The sequence below is a fragment of the Prionailurus bengalensis genome, chromosome B3 (assembly GCF_016509475.1).
Source record: "Prionailurus bengalensis isolate Pbe53 chromosome B3, Fcat_Pben_1.1_paternal_pri, whole genome shotgun sequence".
Taxonomy (NCBI): Eukaryota; Metazoa; Chordata; class Mammalia; order Carnivora; family Felidae; genus Prionailurus; species Prionailurus bengalensis.
The window spans coordinates 61,537,903-61,556,611 of NC_057355.1; the positions used below are offsets into that span (position 1 = coordinate 61,537,903).

The 18,709-nt window shown below is 46.9% G+C and overlaps 1 protein-coding gene across 1 annotated transcript in view; it reads left to right on the forward strand.

Moving 5' to 3' along the window:
- Positions 1-18,709, forward strand: part of EHD4 (EH domain containing 4) — an 87,713-nt gene that overhangs the window by 16,439 nt on the left and 52,565 nt on the right. The window contains exons 2-3 of the mRNA XM_043554170.1: positions 5,543-5,719; positions 15,176-15,273. Of these exons, the coding sequence (XP_043410105.1) occupies positions 5,543-5,719; positions 15,176-15,273 (275 nt within the window). The remainder of the gene's footprint in view (positions 1-5,542; positions 5,720-15,175; positions 15,274-18,709) is intronic.

Here is an 18,709-nt window from a genome sequence, read left to right on the forward strand (position 1 = left end):
TGACATGCCAACAAGAACGTGACAGAATGTCAGCTACTGATAAGTGCTCTGAGTAGGTAATGGGGAGGTGGGCAGGGGGACCAGACTGGAGAGGCTACTCTGTCAGGGTAGGGAAGTGCCATGTGACATGCAGATATCTGCGGGAGGGCCCTCCAAGCCATCCTGAGGTGGGAATAGCATTGGCCTATTGAAAAGGTGGTATAAAGGCCAGTGGAATCAGACACTCAAGCATTCATTACCTCATCCGTGTGCCAGAAATTGTTCCAAGCAAGTGCGAAGCATTAGTGAACAACAGAGACTAAAAGCCCTGCTTTCCTGCAGCATAACTCTACCAGGTGGACATAGGGAATATGATGTCTTAAATACAATAAGTGAACTTTATATTATGGGAGAGCCATGGAAAGAGAACACAATTTTTTTTCTAAGTTTTTTGCTATTACAGATAATGCTGCAGTGGATATCTTCACACAAAAATCTTTTTCACGTATCTAGTATTTTTCCTAAGGATAGATTTCAAAAAGTAAAACTATCCCCATTTTAAGATTTTTTTTTTTCCAACGTTTTTATTTATTTTTGGGACAGAGAGAGACAGAGCATGAACGGGGGAGGGGCAGAGAGAGAGGGAGACACAGAATCGGAAACAGGCTCCAGGCTCCGAGCCATCAGCCCAGAGCCTGACGCGGGGCTCGAACTCACAGACCGCGAGATCGTGACCTGGCTGAAGTCGGACGCCTAACCGACTGCGCCACCCAGGCGCCAAACTATCCCCATTTTAAAGGCTTTTAACACAAAGTATCAAATTTCTTTTCAGTGAGGTTAGACCACCTGATTATATACAAAGGTGTTTATTTTACTACACTATTTCACTAGTGTTGAGTATTATGAGCTCTTTCAGTGTTAATACATTATGTCTTTAATTGGTATTGCTTTCATAATGAAATTAAACACTGAATTTTGGCTGTTGATTATCTGTGGGAGAAAGTATCACTAAGCGAATTAACAATGTAAGCAAGCTATACAATACCTCTTCCTAGTTCTGCTTCTCTGCTGTAGAAGGCAAATATTTCTTTGTCAAATATATACCAAAGTATATTTAAGTATACTTGAAAAATAATGTATTAAAGTTCCGTCTGGTAGGGTTGCTACTTAGGAAGTTCTAGCTCCAATCACATCATGACTTGAAAGTAAGGGGGCGCCTGGGTGGCTCAATAGATTAAGCTTCTGACTCTTGGTTCCAGCTCAGGTTATGATCTCACAGTTTTTGCGAGTTTGAGCCCTGCATTGGGCTCTGCACTGCCAGCACAGAGAATCCGCTTGGGATTCTCTCTCTCTCTCTCTCTCTCTCTCTCTCTCTCTCTCTCTTTCTCTCTCTCTCCAACTTGTGCTGCTGTCTCTGTCTCTCTCAGAATAAATAAACTTTAAAAAAAAAACAAAAAAACGAAACACCTGCTTTTCTTTTTTTTTTTACACCCACTTTTCTTTAAACAATTTCATACTTTAGGGTTTTCACTGAAACCCCTGTTATTCCAAAGTTAGTGGGCATTCCTGTGCTTCTATATAAACAAAACATCAGGAAGTGTTTAAGACTCTCCTTGGAGATGATGGCCTGACTTATACACCTTTACATGTGAGTTACTGCCCCACTGAGGACCCATAGCTGAACTACAGCATCCCTTGGCCCCTCCACCCCTGCCTGAGCCCCATCCTCACCTCCTTGGTCCTGGAGCTGGAGGGCCCTCCCCCTGCCCATGCCTAGGAAGGCTGTGAGAAGGGGCAAGATTGCATAGAGCCCCCCAACGTGGAACTCAACATCGGGTTTTCCCCCAAAAGGTAGTGCTACCGTTCTTGACTGCTTTGTCTATTTTATTGGTGTGTGTGACCTTTGCAGCCTATCTTGCAAGCCAGCCATTGCTGTTAACGTTGATTCTATGGGAAAGTGCCTGTCAAGTTTCAAACCAATACTTGAACATAACCCTTTTGTGAGAACTGTGTGTGCTGCAGGGAGCCTGGTGACACTGGCTGCTGTTCTTCTAAGCCCTGGCTCCTCTCCTCGGTCATCCTCCTTCCTCTGTCCCACAGATCTCAGATCTCCTGGCATATAGCTTCATCCAGGCCTTGGGGCGTTGAAGTCTAAGTGGACTTGGGAGGGGTGTGCTCTAGACTTGAATTCTAGCTCTGCTGATGAATGATTTCAGACTTGAGATCCCAGAGGAGCTGTAAAACCTAAATTCCACATTCATGTGTGTATGTGAAATCCACACACTCTACGTACACTCTACAAGTGCTGGAGTTTCACAGAACGTGAGATGCTGTTGCTGACTTCCACCAGTATTTCTAAGATTTGTGAGGAATTTCACAAGAATTTGTAAACATGAACATTTCTGTTCCTAAGCGTATTTATTTATTAGTCTACTAGGTGCCTGAAAAAGTTCTGAAATTATTTTAAAAAATTAAATTTGAACATCTTCTGAAAAGTAGCTCCTTCTCTGTGCAGCTTTTTTCTAGGGAGAATGGGGAGAGCTGGCCCCTCATTGTTAGGGCAGCCCCAGGACCATGCCGGAAGACAGCTGGGAGAGCTCTTATCTCTCACTTTTGAGGAGATACAAGATGGTGCTGCCTGTGGCCAGTGCCACCCTCTGCATGAGGGCCCTGAACCCCCCTTGTGCTCCTCATCTCTGAGCAAACCACCAGCTCAAACCCAGGTTTAAACATTATCTGGAGATGGGGCGTCTGGGTGGCTCAGTCGGCTAAGCGTCTGACTTTGGCTCAGGTCGTGATCTCGCAGTTCTTGAGTTCGAGCCCCACATCAGGCTCTGTGCTGACAGCTCAGAGCCTGGAGCCTGCTTCAGATTCTGTGTTCTCCCTCTCTCTCTGTCCCTCCCCCGCTCATGCTGTGTTTCTCTCTCTCTCAGAAATAAACAAACATTAAAAAAAATTTAAACAAGAGGCGCCTGGGTGGCTCAGTTGGTTAACTCTCTGACTTTGGCTCAGGTCATGATCTTGTGATTTGTGGGTTCGAGCCCCACATCAGGCTCTGTGCTGACAGCTCAGAGCCTGGAGCCTGCTCCAGATTCTGTGTCTCCCTCTCTCTCTGCCCCTCCCCTGCTCATGCTCTGTGTCTCTCTGTCTCTCAATAACAAATAAATGTTAAAAAAAAAATTTTTTTTTAATTAAACATTATCTGGAGACAGCACAAGGCCTGGGGTCCACCTGCCTGCATTCCATTTCCACTGAAACACTTACTGTGTGACTTTAGGCAAGTTGCTTAGCCTTTCTGATGCCCCAGTTTTCCAACTGTAAAATGTGCCCACCTCAGAGTGTTACGGGGATCACAACACTCAGAACAACTGAACAACTGTGCGTGTGGAGGGCCTTTGTACTCCACATAAATAGTGAGTATTTGGTAAATGCTGTGCTATTATCCGATTGTTTTTTCACATTTCCTCAAAATGTAGGGGACATATTTAAATGTTATCTATTCTGGTGCTCCACAACTTCACAGAAAGATAGAAACTTTGGATGACATTGAAACTAGCAATGAAATCAATTAGATGTTTAGAATACAGCTTGCTAAGATCGCTAAGGAATTTCAATTTTGTTGACATAAAAAACGTAAGTGTAAGGGGTGGCCTAATTTCTTATTCTTAGAAAGATGGCAAAATTGTGTTGGACAGTTGGTAATGCAGTTCCTTCTATCCCTGGAAATAAAATCACAGGTTCTGGGCCAAAATTTGATCAGTCAGGACATGTATTCTTAATTTTACTTTTTAAAGTTCATTTATTTCTTTTGAGACAGAGAGAAAGCGTGAGCAGAAGAGGGGCTGAGAGAGAGAGAATCCTAAGCAGGCTTCGCATTGTCAGCGCAGAGCCCAACAAGGGGCTCGAAACCCATGAACAATAAGATCGTGACCTGAGCTGAAACCAAGAGTCAGATGCTTAACCGACTAAGCCACCCAGGCACCCCTAGGACTAGGGGCCTAAATGCCTAGGCACTCCAGGCTAGGACCAAATAGATTGTTGGCTGCAGGATTGGGGAGCTGGAGAAAGTTGTGCAGGGTGACGGATCATCTCCCTGGAGGGGCTGGGACATGGCTCTGCCCTAATCACCTCAAACAGGGATTCTTCTCCACCACTCCCCCCCACCCCAGAATTTTTGACAGTCACTGTGGAGTGTTCTCTGAAGCTGTTGCATTTCCATCTGTTGCTTGGGAATGAGGGAAGTGTATTCCAAAATACTCTTTTCTTCATGTTCCTCTTGGTTGCAAAGGAAGGAGGGAATAGTGTTTGCTCACCTCCCTGCCATAACTACTCGTTAGTGTGTTCCTTCCTCGTGGAAAGGAAATCTTGGTCGCGAGGGAGGCAGGGAAGGGCTCTGAGTGGCTTCAGCTGAATGAAGTGCTGGTGGTGGAGGGGAGCTGTGTTAGGGCTCAAGCATTTCCCACAGAAAGCACTCTACTTCTGGCTACCTTGCCACAACCCCAGCCAAATCACTGAGCCAGTCTTTGGCCTGTATCACATGGGTTGGTCTTCTCAGCCCCCTAAAATAAGAGCCCTCAGTGATATTTGCTAGGCCCACTGTGTGCAGTTGTACAGGTTAAGCCACGTGAAGGCACTTGGGCAGAGGGGCATGTGGGGGCGGGGGTGGAATCCAGCTAGCTTGCCAAGCTGTAAATCCTAGTGCAGGGCTGGGTCTACCTGGAGGAAGGAGCATCTTTTTCCAATTCGCACATAAGGCTAGTAATGGCCCTGGCAGTATTTAATCTGAACCCCTGCCCCCTGCCTCCTTCAACCCCATCGCCCATAGCAGTCTCTGTTGCTGCTGAATTCTTTGGAGATCATCTTCCATGGCCACGACCTCCAGGAACCCAAGGGAGCTGTAAAATGCACAAGGGGGGATGTGACGGCTACATTGATTGCTAGTGACAAAGAGGGAGAGGGTTCATTATTTCATTCACTACACTGAGTGCCCTCTGTGGGCAGGTGCAGTGCTGGGTGCTGGGAATAGGCATCTAGCCATAGACACGGGCCAGCCTGCAAGGGCCCACAAGCAAAGAAGTCCAGTGCCCCTGGTAAACACTATGATGGCTGCAGGCACAGGGTGCCCTGGGCCCACAGAGGTGTGCCCAACACACTGGAAGGACAGGAACGCTTCCCAAACGGAGTTGGTCCTGAGCAGGCTCTAGCAGGATGCAACGGGAGCTGGCTGGGTACACTTCCCTGGGGTGGTGCCTATGGTGCCCATGGAACCTGAAACGGGAACTGTGCTAAGGGAAGGTACATTTTCAGAAGCTCCTGGAAGTCTACAAGATGTCTGACCCGTTACAAATCCTCTTATAGGGGTGGGGGGAGACTTTAGGTTGTCGATTTTAAGCTTTGAAAATTTGTCATTAGTAAAAGAGTAAAATGCCAGTCATTCTCCTTTTCTTGGGGTCTATATTCCTAGGGCTTTAAATGATTATGTTAAAAATTGGTAGCCCCAGGAAGCTTCCTGGCCTCTTGCTTTGTGACAACATGCCAAGTTTCTTTTCTTTTTCCCTCCCAGATACTTACTGGAGCAAGATTTCCCAGGCATGAGGATTGGCCCAGAGCCCACCACCGATTCCTTCATCGCTGTGATGTACGGGGAGACTGAGGGCAGCACCCCAGGCAACGCTTTAGTCGTGGACCCCAAAAAGCCCTTCCGAAAGCTTAGTCGCTTTGGAAATGCTTTCCTGAATCGGTAAGGACCAGCAAACTGCTATCTTTGGTCAACCTTTGTTTAAACCTTTTCTTTGAATTCTTGCCAATTACATATAAAGGTTCAAAAACAGAATGGAGCATGTCTCTTCTAGAACAGAGAAGCTATAGAGAATATGCTTATTGTATTCAAATATTTGAAAGATTATCATAGAAAATGATCATTTATCACCCATTCTGGGTAGCTTCAGAGGACAGAGCTAATCCCCAGGATTAGACATTGTAAGGCTGCACAGTACAAGGAATAAATTTCTAATAGTTTCACCTGCACAGAAATGGATCCAGTTGCCTTGTGAGGAAGTGATCTCCCCATCACTGACAATGTTAAGCGGTTGCTGCATGGCCACCTCTCAGGCATGGTATGCTGGGGCGTCCTGCACAGAGAACCTAACCCAGATGACCCCTGGGTTTCGCCTGACCCCCACGTTCAGCCTGTTGATTATTCCAGGACAGGTCACCTTGCCTGCCTGGCTGCCCCTTAGGCTTCTCACTCCCTCACTCTGAGCTGCTTCCTTACTCGTTAAGGCAAGGGCAGGGGAAATAAAGGTAAAACCACACGAAAAGTTCATTTTGTTACTTGCTCATGATATTACAGATGTGAAGTCATGGGACACCTCAGATTCTGTCTTAACTGGAGATGAGCTTTATTTATACCATCCTGTACCCTTCTCCAGATCTCCCAGTGATACAGAGGGATGTGGAGGCAAGCAGGTGTCCTGGAAGCAGCTGTGCGCTCTTGGACATGACCTGCTCTTCTCTCCCTCTCCTTCCTTCTCTTTGTCACTCCTAGCTTTTTTTTTTAAACCTTTTCCCTTTCTTCTCTCCTGCCATACCCCTCACCTCTCCCTTCCCCTCTTTTATGAGTCTCCTGCCTTAGACCGGTTACTCTGGGGGAGTGGGCTTGTGGGGGTGCCAAGCCAGGGAGGGGTCATCTCAACCCCTTTAGGAAGAGCTGACAGACAAAAGTCCTGAACTATACTTCTTTTTAGATGGTTTAGAAAATAAGAATAAAGGCTTCCAGCCAACTGCTATCCTCCCAGAGGCTGAGGCACCCATCACCCAGCTCCAGGAGGCACCATTCACAAGGACGAGGGGATAAATTTGTGCCCAGGCACAAAGAGCCCAGGTGGCTCTGCCAGGGGCAGCCCAGGTGCCTCTGGGAAAAACTGGGCTCTACTGGCTTTCTTATGCTCTTATCACAAATTAAAGGAGGCATCCAAATGGCAGCCACAGAGCATGGCAGTGGGATAAATAGAAATGCACAGATGATGTAGATGGGCTCAAAGAGAAATTCCATCTTACTGCTGACAATGGTTTACAGAATACTGTCCAGATGATTTTTTCCACCCGTAGGATGCTCTGGGAGGGACTTCCTCCTCATCTCCAGAACAGCCTTGGTTGCCACCAGAGCCTCTCCTGGGGGAGAAGTAGGGGTTAGAACCCAGGTGGGAGAACACCAGAGGGTCTCCTGAGACAATTGAGGGGAGGTGGGGCAAGAAGCTCCCCAATCAGGGCCTCCCGGGGCATCCTGGTCAGAGAGCAGGCTACAGCCAGGCCTCTTGTCTCAAGACTGGCCCCAGATGTTTCCAGAGGCCTGGAAAGTGCAGGGCACAAGGTCCTTCTCCATGGAAGATTGCCTGGGATCCTGTGGTTTCATTCCCACTGCCTTTAGTCTTACTCTCTTTTTGCCCAACAAAGGCTTAAAAAAGAAATAAGCTGCCACTTTTTTCAAATTACTATTTTATGGAGTCCATATTCACAAAGGAAAACACTGGAAGAATGGCTGTTGGCTTGTTTTCTTTTGGCAGATGATTTACTTTCCCAACAAATTTATCTTTTTTCAAGTCCTAAACCTACAGCAGATATCTGAGTATGGAGAGTATGGAAAAGAAGCACTTAAGAAAATTTGGGGGGATGCCTGGATGGCTCAGTCATTTAAGGGTCTGACTTTTGATTTTGGCTCAGGTCATGATCTCATGGTTCATGAGATCAAGCCCCACATCAGGCTCTGTGCTGACAGTGTGGAGCCTCCTTGGGATTCTCTCTCTCCATTTCTCTTGCCCCCAGCCAACTTGTGCTCTCTCTCTCTCTCTCACTCTCAAAATAAATAAACTTTTTTTAAAAAAAAAAAAAAAAAAAGAAAATTTTGAATGGCAAGGTCCATTATCTGAGATTTAAAACTTGCTGAAAATAATCCATGCCTTATATAATCAAGTGTTAATTAAATTGAGAATACATAGAAAACTACTAGCAAATAATATATGACATTTACCGGGTATCAGATATGGTACTTTACTTGTATATTAGCTGTAAATCGTCACCATAACTCTGTGACATGCATGCTGCTATTATCCCCAATGTAGACAGGGAGAATTGATGCCTAGAAGTTCATCTAACTTCCACAGGGTCACTCAGCTGATATGCGGCAGTGCTGGGATTGGAGCTCAGGCCATATGGCCCAGAGTCCCAACTAGTGACCACCAAACTGCCGAATGGCATGACATTTGGACTGAGAATCACTGCCTGCTGCTCCCTAACTTTTAAGGCTGTCCCTAATATAACCACTAACCATAATGATAAAGGTGATGACTATGTCCCAAATTAGAGATAAATGATTTTGTATACACTACTTTTCCTGCGTTAATAAAACAATGCTACCATGGCTGTTTTACAAATGAGAAAACTGAAAGCAAAGAAGTAAAATGACTTACCCAAGAAAAGGCAGAGGCAAGATTAGAATTCAGTTTCCTCTTCGCTCCTACCACCCTCCACCTCATGAAGCCCTGGCAAAGAAGTTTCTGTTCTAGCCATGCTGGTGGCCAGGCATATGTGAGGCTCACATGTAAGGGATGTACCTCATCGCACTTAAGAGTAAACAGTATGACTAAGACATAGCCACACAACAGTGCTGTTGTTTCCCCCAGGCTTATGTAAGAAAAAATCAATTTGGGGCACCTGGGTGGCTCAATCTGTTAAGCCTCCAACTCTTGATTTCGACTCAGGTCATGATCTCTGGGTTTATGAGATTGAGCCCCACACTGGGCTCTGTGCTGCTAGCACAGAGCCTGCTTGGGATTCTCTCTCTCTCTCTCTCTCTCTCTCTCTCTCTCTCTCTCTCTCTCTCTCTCTTCCTCCCCCTCCCTCCCTCAAACTAAATAAACATTTTTTTAAATCAGTTAGCACAGGGCGCTCAAATGTACGTATGTAATTACAGCATCCCTATGGGAACACCAGCAAGGCTAGCTGTAAAGGCAGGCAAACTTCTTTTTACACAGCATACTTTCTGGGAACGAGGTCAAAATAACCGTACTTAGTAGGAATGGGAATTGGTTGTCCACAGGGGAGAATTTTTTCCCTAGACCCACCAAGCAACTACCATCACCCACGGGATAGGTCTCATTACCCTGGCCCTCTCACTATGGGGCATTGGCTTGAGGATCTGCCCCCAAGGGCATCTTTAAAAGAGGTTAGTTAGCACTTCACAAGGTGACACCAGCCTCAAAGCATTAAGCGAGCCAGTGCAGCCTGCGTTTCAACATGTAAGGCTGGTTTCTAAGAAAGCAACAGAGGGGCTACGTACACTTTTGAGAAAAGAAGACAAATTCCCAGAAGGCAGCTTCCAATTATAGAAATTCCATACTCAAACAGTAAAAGGAGTTGAGTCTAGAACAACAAGAGTTCTATGGAAACAACTTAAAAAAAAAAAAAGAGAGAGCGTGAGCAGGGGAGGGGCAGAGAGAAGGGGAGACACAGTATCCGAAGCAGGCTCCAGGCTCCAAGCTGTCAGCACAGAGCCCGATGTGGGGCTCGAACTCACGAACTGTGAGATCATGACCTGAGCCCAAGTCGGACGTTCAACCGACTGAGCCACCCAAGGCGCCCCTGAAAACAACTTCAATGCAACATTCTGAAATTCCACCACGCTACCTTACTTTCGAGAGGGATTCCACAGTCAGGCCTGTCGTGGAGCTGCTCCATTCGTGGGAATGGCTCCACAGCCTGTTATCAGGAGGCAGTTCCAGCTCACACAGGAGCAGATGGACAACCAGCCCCACCCGAGGGCACGAGTCCTGGGAGGCTCCAGGGTATTTTGGTCAGTTCTAGAAGTCACATTTGGCATCTGACATTTCCCCCCAACCAGTCTGCTTTTGAATTGGATGTTATGTTTTTCTGTTAATCTACTTTTCTAAACACGGTGGTTTGGGTTTTTTTTGTTTTGTTTTGTTGGTTTTGTTTGTTTGTTTGTTTGTTTGTTTTTTAGTCCAGATAGCTGCAGACATTGTTTTTCGTTTAGGATCTAGTTTAGTGTTAATTTTAAATTGTAATCATCCATAGGCCGCCTGGGTGGCTCAGTAGTTTAAGTGTCCAATTGTTGGTTTCGGCTCAGGTCATGATCCCAGATCAAGCCCCACATAGGGCTCTGTGCTGATAGCACAGAGCCTGCTTCGGAGTCTCTCTGTCTCTGTCTCTGTCTCTCTCTCTCTCTCTCTGCTCTTTCCCTGCTCATGCTCTCTCTTTCTCAAAATAAATAAACTTAAAAAAATAATTGTAGTTATCCACAGAAGAAATTCTTAATCTCATTTACTTCCTCATTGCCTCTGTTTCCTTTTGAAAAGTAACTTTTATCAGTGGCCCTAGGGATTTTGAGCTAAAGGAATCTGAAGGGTACTTCCGTGCTCCCGTCCATTTAGCCAGTCCTGATGATGGTGGTGATAAAAACAAAAACCCCACTATCTCACATTTGCATGATGATTTAGCAATAATAGAATACTTATGTGTAATTTTGGACTTACATTGTATTTTTTGCCTCTCTGTAATTAAATGAGACTTTAGCAGTGGAGGTTTTTGTTTTGTTTTGTTTTGTTTTTTAAATATATGAATGTTACATAGTCACTTAGTCCCACTGGGAGTTTTTTTTAACAGATGTAGTTCAAGTATACAGCATCAGTCCAGATACAAGCTGGCTCTGTCAGCTAATTTAGCCTCAGAGATTAAGGAAAATAGACTTTTGCCAAGAATCACCAGCAAATTTGTTTTTTTTTTTAATCTGAGTGATTAACTGGCTTTGTTTGTTTACTTCTTTGTTTTATGGCATGCTTATCCATAATAATCCCCCTGAAGCACTTCCCATTAATCTTTAACCTCAAGATTTGTGGTAGCTGCCAGGTCATTAAACGTAGTTCTTCATTGGCAGCTGCCTGTACGGCCTGGTCCTGACATTCCAGAAAACCAGTCTTTGTCCCTGGACTCAGGCAGACTTTCCCAGCACTGATGCATTGCACCTGGCATTCCCTGCTGTGGGAGTCAGGAAAGAGAGGCTTGGTTTAGAAAAGTTTCCATCCTTAGGTTGGACCACATGAAATTGCCAATACTCCACCGTCTTTTACTTGTAAAAGATGTAAGTAATTCTGTAACAGTGGTAATTCTGTAAGATTCAATCTAAGAGGTAACTGTGGGCTTTTTATAGTCTGGATGTGAAATTCTTCCTGGAAGGTTATATCAGCTGTTTGTGATAGGACCATGTAACAAGAACTATGATATTTTAATGTAACAATTATCATGAGTTGGTTGTCAAAGTCTTTTCGTGTCTGGTGTGCTGTTTACTATGCCTTACTCTAATCAGTGAGTGAGCTGCGGTTGAAGAAGATGCTTTGAAACTGCACGATACTCTCTCCATTGTCAGCATCCATTTATTTGAACCTGATGACAACCTGGGGGTTCTCGGGCTGGTAGAATTGCTCAGACACCTAGAGCTTACAACATGAGTAAGCAAGGGCTTCTGCTTCCAGGCCCTCCAGCAGTGGGCCCAGAGCAAGTCACAAGGGAGCCTCGGGTGGGGAGTTCCAGGGCTACAGCACGTCACTCCCTTGTTTTGGAATGTCGCCCTCTATGATAAGGCACAGAGCAGTGGCTCAAATGCACGAAATGCTGGTAGCAGCCTAGTAGTCGAAAACCTGGGCCTGAGTCCAAACTAGTGGGTTAGATACCAGTTCCATCCCTTACGGCCATGTGACTTGGCATGTGCCCCAGTCTCCTCCTGCATAAATGGCGGTGCACAGCCCCTACGTCTCAGGTTGTGGCAAGGATTAAGTGAGTTAATGTCTACAGAAAGTATCTAGAGCATTGCCTGATACATAGTGAGTGGGCAGTAAATGTTTGTGCCATTTTATTATTACTGTGACTGCTAGATATTCCTATATTGCTTGGAAACCAAAAGCAGTATTAGGGCACTGCCTGGTTCTTTTTAAATATTGATCATCGAATTGGAATGCTAGCATTTAGAGGCAACTTAAAAATCCCTGATCCTCTCACTTCCTTGGTTTACTAGGCAACAAGACCTTATAGCCCAGACTATTCCTTTATCTAGCCCCCTTTCTGCTACCCCTGAGCCTTTGGGGTATGGGAGTGTCAGGGAATGGGGATCAAGCACAGGGTTTGGGCTCATCCTCCCCTCCTCTTATCAGAACAAGATGCATCAGGTCAGCCGTGAATGATAACGGCTTCTGTGAGGCTCCTGGGCTTAGCCAGCACATGTCTGCGTCTTTTGTGTGAAATGTAGAAAGCAAGGCACAGGTACATTTATGTTAGTCACTCTGGCAAGGGTAGGAAATCCATCTTGGGATAGCAAATCTGTGATTGGGAATATTTCAGCACACAAACATAAACAAGAAAGGCCTGACGGAGGGCTGACGAGAAGACACCCAGTAAATAACCTTGTCTTTTACCTTCCTTTCTTAAAGCTTAAAAGTTAGACAAGATTGTTGTAACAGTGTTGCATTAGGGTTTTTTCTGGTTACAATATAATTATTTAAGAAAATATGTGTGGTTCCAACCCCAGTGTATGAGGCCTGCCCCCACATGGGAGTCTGAAAGCTGACTTCTGCTCTGTGCTCCCCCCTACCTCCCCACCCCTGCCCCCCACCCCCACCACCATCACCCCAGTCCCTCCCCCTCCCCCACGAGGCTTCCTTGCTTTCTTTCATGGAGTGTAGTCTGCTTTTACACACATAAACCCAACCATGCCCTCTCAGGATGCTCCTGGAGAGCTCCCTGCTCCTCTCCCCCCCCCACCATCTTCTCCCCCCTCTCCCCTGCCCCTCTCCTTCCTCCCTCCTCTTCCCCCTCCTCCCTTTTTCTGCAATTACCCCTGTGGGCCACTCAGCCTGCTGTCTTGTTTATTGTGTGGTAATGTCACCACATCTGACCACATCTTGGTTTGTGGCTCACAGATTTTGTCTCTGCTGTTGAGTCAGGAGGCAGGGGAGTTGTCGAAAGTTTGTCACTTTGCAGAGAGGGAGTGGACAGTTTATAAATTTTGAATCCCTCTGTTAACTTCACACTAGAATCCAGGGGTTTTGTGTTTTGGAAAAATTGATATTGAGTGTGAGCTTGTGGTTTTGGAGAAAGGTCAGCCTCTCACAGGAATACTTTACGTAAAATAGTTTCGCATATGTGCGATTCTTCGGCACTGTCAAATACCTCAAGCCATCTAATAAAAAGGATGGGACTGTGGTAAGAGACTGAATCGTTACTGACAAGAAACGCGGTCTACCGCGGATGTGCTCAGAACTCTGTTCCTACCTCGATTCTAGAGCATTACATGCGGTGGTTTACTTTTTTTTTCTTTGTGAACTTACAAAGAATGAATGCTTCGTGATCTCTGTGTACTTTATTCTCATGGGTCTGCTCTCCCAGTGTTGGGCAGTGGGGTTTCCTTACAGGTCTGGAGGATGCACGATGGGCAGGAGAAAATCAGAAATGAGGGGCTTTTCTTAAATTAACTTGGCCCTTGATTTTTAACGTTGTGAGCTTTTTAACTTTATGGATTCAGTTCTACTCAGCTGACATCAGAAATATTAGTCTGTGGTCTCCAGCCAGCCATGCATTAACGATATGACCTCAAGATGTCATAACTCCTTTGTGCTTCAACTTTTCCAGCTGCAAAATGATAGTATCTTTTCCTACATTTTCCTGGGCTGACTTGAAAAGGTAGGAAAGAATGTGTAGGAAACTTGTCCTGAGCACCTTCAAAACAAGCTGATTTGAAATGTCAGTAATTGTACCTCTTGCTCAGGACTGCCCACCCCTCGCCATGCGGCTGCGCCCCCACCCTCCCCGTGGGGCTGTGCCGGCCATGTGTGCACTGTGAAGGCCAGCATGGCATCCCTGTCCTGCATTCCCAGCATATTTACTTTCTGAGTGATCCCACCAGTTCCCCTGAATGGAAGAATTGAGCTTTCACAGAGGATTTTCCAGCTTTCTGCCCACACAGATCCAGAAGTTAGCCATTTACAATACAGGAAAAGAGGAGGCACTCTATCTGCAGTGTGTGCCTTAGAACAGACACAGTGCCTACCAGAGAGCCACCTTGAGCCCTGCTGCCTGGGTGAAAAAGTATCAAAGTGTTTCCTTCTGCTACTCTAGAGTTACTCAGTATTACAGCTAAAAAGGACCTCACCAGTCCCTGTCCAAGTGTCTCCATTTATACATAAGGACACAGGCCCAGAGCTGGGAAGCCCTTGTCCAGGATCCCACAGCAAATTTCTGACAAAGCCTGAGCTGAGCCTGCACCCAGTCTGCTGACCCACAGGCCATATTTTTCTTCCACTCCCCTCTGCTTCCGTGAGGCCGAAACCAGGGCAGCTGACAGCAGGAGGATCGGGATGAGAAGCAAGAGACGGTGACAGGCAAGTGAGGGCCAAGGAAAGAGGCTTGAGATGCTTGGCCAGGACTCTTCCCCGCCCCTGCCACTCTGTCCACTCTTAGGGTATCCCTTGGTTTCCAAAGCACCTGGAGGATTTGGGGTATTGCCCACAGGTGCTTGCCCTGTGCTGGGCCTGAAGCCATATGGGCACCGGCCTGGATGCTGAGCCCCCAGGCCACTGGTACTTCTACTGTCCCAGTAGGGAGTGGGCAGCAGCCGGGCAGGGAGCTTGGACAGTGGGCAGTGACCCTGGAGGAGTCATGAGATTCCCCGGGGAGGAGAAGCCCGGGATGTTTGGCCAAGGAGCAGCCTGGAGAAGGGGCAGGCGAGGCTGACGGGCTTGGGTCAAGCTAACCTAGGCTTAAGGCCCAGCCCTGAGTGATGCTGAGTAAGTTACTTACCTTCTCTGATGGTAACAGGAATTTCTTCCTCAAGGGGTTCCTGTGAGGAACAAATGAGACGATGTTTGTAAACATCTAAGTGTTCAGCAAATGTCAGCTCAAATCAAAATTAACAGTTAAGGATCTGGTGGCTGGTGGCAGCAGGTACCAAAGGCACCTTCCTACACCTGCCCAAGGGTCCGGCATCCCGTCCCCATGGCCCCAGTGGAGGTGCTGTCAATGCCCTGCAAGTTCCCGCTGTACAGACCATGTTGGTAACCTTGAGAGGCCAAGGAACTCTTCAGAGCTCAGAGATATGTAGTTCCTGATCCCACCTTTGATCCCTTTCTTCCAGATTCATGTGCTCCCAGCTGCCCAATCAGGTCCTGAAGAGCATCAGCATCATCGACAGTCCCGGCATCCTGTCTGGGGAGAAGCAACGCATCAGCCGCGGTCAGTGCCCACCCCTGTCCCAACCCTCCTCTGCTGCTGCTGAGGCTTGCTATCATGCCAGGGGAGGGTTTCTGTTTCTGTCGGATTCTGTCCACCCCACCCCACCCCCCCCCCCCCAACCGGGATGCCTCCAGCAGCCCTGGGAAGCCCAGGTGTCCAGAGCTGTAGGGCTCTGAGAAGCCACCAGGATGCATGGCATCAAAGGTTCTCATTTCAACTGAAAAACTTTCTGGTAATCTCTTCGTTCCTTTAAACACTGCCATTTGCCACTAGTGCCTACCTCGTGTAAATCTTCTCAGAGGGGACATGCATATCACTACTAACCATTCCCTTAGACATGGGAATAAAGGAGGTAGGTAGTCACGGCCAGGGAGAGAAGCCCTTCCCCTGCTCGTCCTCCCTTCCCTGTTGGCACATGGCCCGTGGCCTCTGTGGCACCCCTGTGATGAGTCAGCCCTTATTGGTATCTGTGGAGCCAGACACTGTGCTGCATGCTGGGGATGCAGCAAAAACAGGTATGGTTAGTTTCTGCCCTCAAGGAGCTAATGTTCTAATGAGGAAGACAGATGTAAATCGAGTCGTCATAGGGAAACAGAAAATGAGACCTGAGGGGTGACAGGGTGGCTCAGTCAGTTAAGTGTCTGACTTCGGCTCAGGTCGTGATCTCTCAGTTCGTGAGTTCGAGCCCCTCACCGGGCTCACTGCTGTTAGTGTAGATCCCCTTTCAGATCCTTTGTCCCCCTCTCTCTTTGCCCCTCCTCTGCTTGTACTCTCTCTATCTATCTCAAAATAAATAAATAAACTTAAAAAAAAAAAAGAAAGAGAGAGAGAGAGAGAGAGAGAGAGAGAGAGAGAGAACTGGGATAAGTGCTCTGAGATGAGGGCCTTGTGTCGAGGGTGGAAGGGGACCTGGCCTGGCCTTGGGGTGTTGGGAAAGATGCCCCATGGAAGCGACATTTGAGCCAAGACCTGGAGGGTGAGTAGGAACTACCTAAGGGAGGCCTGCAGTGGGGAAGGAGAGACTAGAAGGTGTTCAGAGATGAAGAGAGAGTAGAAAATGCTTGTTAAGGATGGTGAATTTGGGCTTCTTCAGCCACCTGAAAACAAGGCTAAGCCCTAACCTTGTCTAGCCCTGTGCATTGTGGTTAAACAGATGGGCCTGCTCTCTCCCCCGCCCTCCTGGAGAAGGGGCCATCAGGGGCGACCCCGAGGACATAGCTTGCTCACAGTGAGGAGATGCCTGGCCGGGAGGGTGCTAGGTTGGATTCCCACAGTCACAGAGGCAGGTCAGGTGCCCCTGGCCCTTGAAACAAAGTCTAGTCCTTCAAGGCTTTGCTAGGAGGGAAAAGACAGAGCAGATGAATTGCTGCTTCCACTTGTCCCTGATAAGTCTTCACAACTCCTTGAATAGCAAGTCAGTAAAACTGTGTTTAGAAGTGCCAGGGTTGAGCGGTGACCTGTCTGGGGTCATGGCCCAGGGTTCTGGCTAGGCAGTGGACTCCCCCCGCCCTAATGAAGCAGAAGTACAGCTACGTAGGCTGCGGGGACACTCCCAGGAGCTAGAAAGCAAGGTCCCAAGATGGGTAAAGAAAGGCTCCCAAGGTCTGCAAGCCCTCCTTTCTCATGGCATTTCAGGAATGCTGACTTTGCAGCCTCCACGGACTCTCAGAGAGCTCAGGACCGCTTTGCTGGGCCTTCACCCATTCGGTCAGGGACTCCGTGGGCAATTAGGCCTCCCTGAGGCCTCCAAGTACCTTGCTTATAGAAAAACCCAGCATAATACTATTCTTTTCTCATAAATGTCTGTTAGTTATATTTTCTGTCATAAAGGTAATGTTTGTTATAAAGGATTCAAGCAATGAATAGGGACATACAAAATCTGCCACAATTGACCATTGTTACTGGTGTTCTCCAGCTCCTTAGAGACTTTCCTGTGCATATACGAACATATTATTTTTAACAGAAATGCGATTTCCAAGCACATTTTCTACCACTTGATTTTTTGCCGTAATGGTCTTTCACAAACATCATTCCATGCCAGTATGTCCAAATTACTTTATTCCTCTTAACAGCTGTTTCGTTTCCATCAAAGGGACATAACATGGTGTATTTAACCAATTTGTGGATCTTGTGATGGCTAATAATCTTTCACTGTTATAAATAGTGCCACAGATAGACATTATTTTTGTACCTTTGTGCCTCAATGCCAATAGATTTTTTTTTTTAAGAGCCAGTTTAGGACCACTCCTTTGGCACCATAAAAGTTGCTCTGCAGATGAAATGTTTTGTTTTAAAACGAAAATAAAGCAAACCCGTGTCCCACAGCTTTTCTGAGCCATCCATGTTTTACTGCATCTACCACTTGGCCAATTCTGATCACCCACATTCTTCAGGGTTTCTTCTTTGCTGAGCAATTACAAGTGTCTTTCAGACTACAGATTCTTTATAGTAGTGTAGCATGGGGTGATGCTTTCAGGATGCTTTGAAGACCAGTTCTTTTTAACACTTTATAGGAATCTGATTCATATCCTGGCCCAGTACTTCCTCACATCCTGTGCACAGAAATAGCACATACGGTTCCAAGCGGGCAGTGTTCAGGCGGACCCTGCCACCCTGACAGATACAGCAGCTGGTGGGGAGGGACCGAGAGCTGCAAACAATGACAGCGTTCTGCACTGTGGCTGAAGTTCCCAAGCTTGAGTACCAGACTGTGTTTGGGACAGTTGGTGGCTGGAGTCAGTTTCAGCACATTAACTCCAAAGAGTCTATACTGCTTTAGAGCTGCTTTAGCTGACACTTTTGCAGACAGTGCTACATTCTGATTCAGACTCCTCCTGCTTCCATCCGTCCAGCTTCATAAATCACACCACCACCTTCACTGGTCGCTTATGTCAACATTGGATGAGGTGGCAGATACAAATTGTGACCCCGCAGGACATTTGGAACATCTGCTATTGACTTTGTTAGCGGGGCTTTGACTTCCTTATGGGTGTTTTGTCTGTAAAAGAGGAAAGGTAGCAGCTGCTGTGCCTTCTCCTTGTCCCTTGGTGCAGTTGATGAATTAACCCTCAACAAGCAGGTCCCACTTTAGGGGCTCAGTCATCTTACCCTCTGACTCTTGATTTCGGGTCAGGTCGTGATCGAGCCCTGCATCAGGCTCTGTGCTAAGCATGGAGCCTGCTTGGGATTCTCTTTCTCTCCCTCCACGCCTCTCCCTCACGCACGCGCACTCTTTCTCTCTCTGAAATTAAAAAGAAAAAAAAAAAAGTCTCTTTAGGTGCGTATCTGTAATAGCAGTGTGAGAACAGCCACTGTGTGCTGAGCTGTATGTCTGCACCAGGCTAATCCTGGGGGAATTGCTGTCTACGTTAAACCTGCTCATACTCACACACTGACAGAAGCTCGGCCCTGGCCAAGTAAACCGCACGTGCCCTCA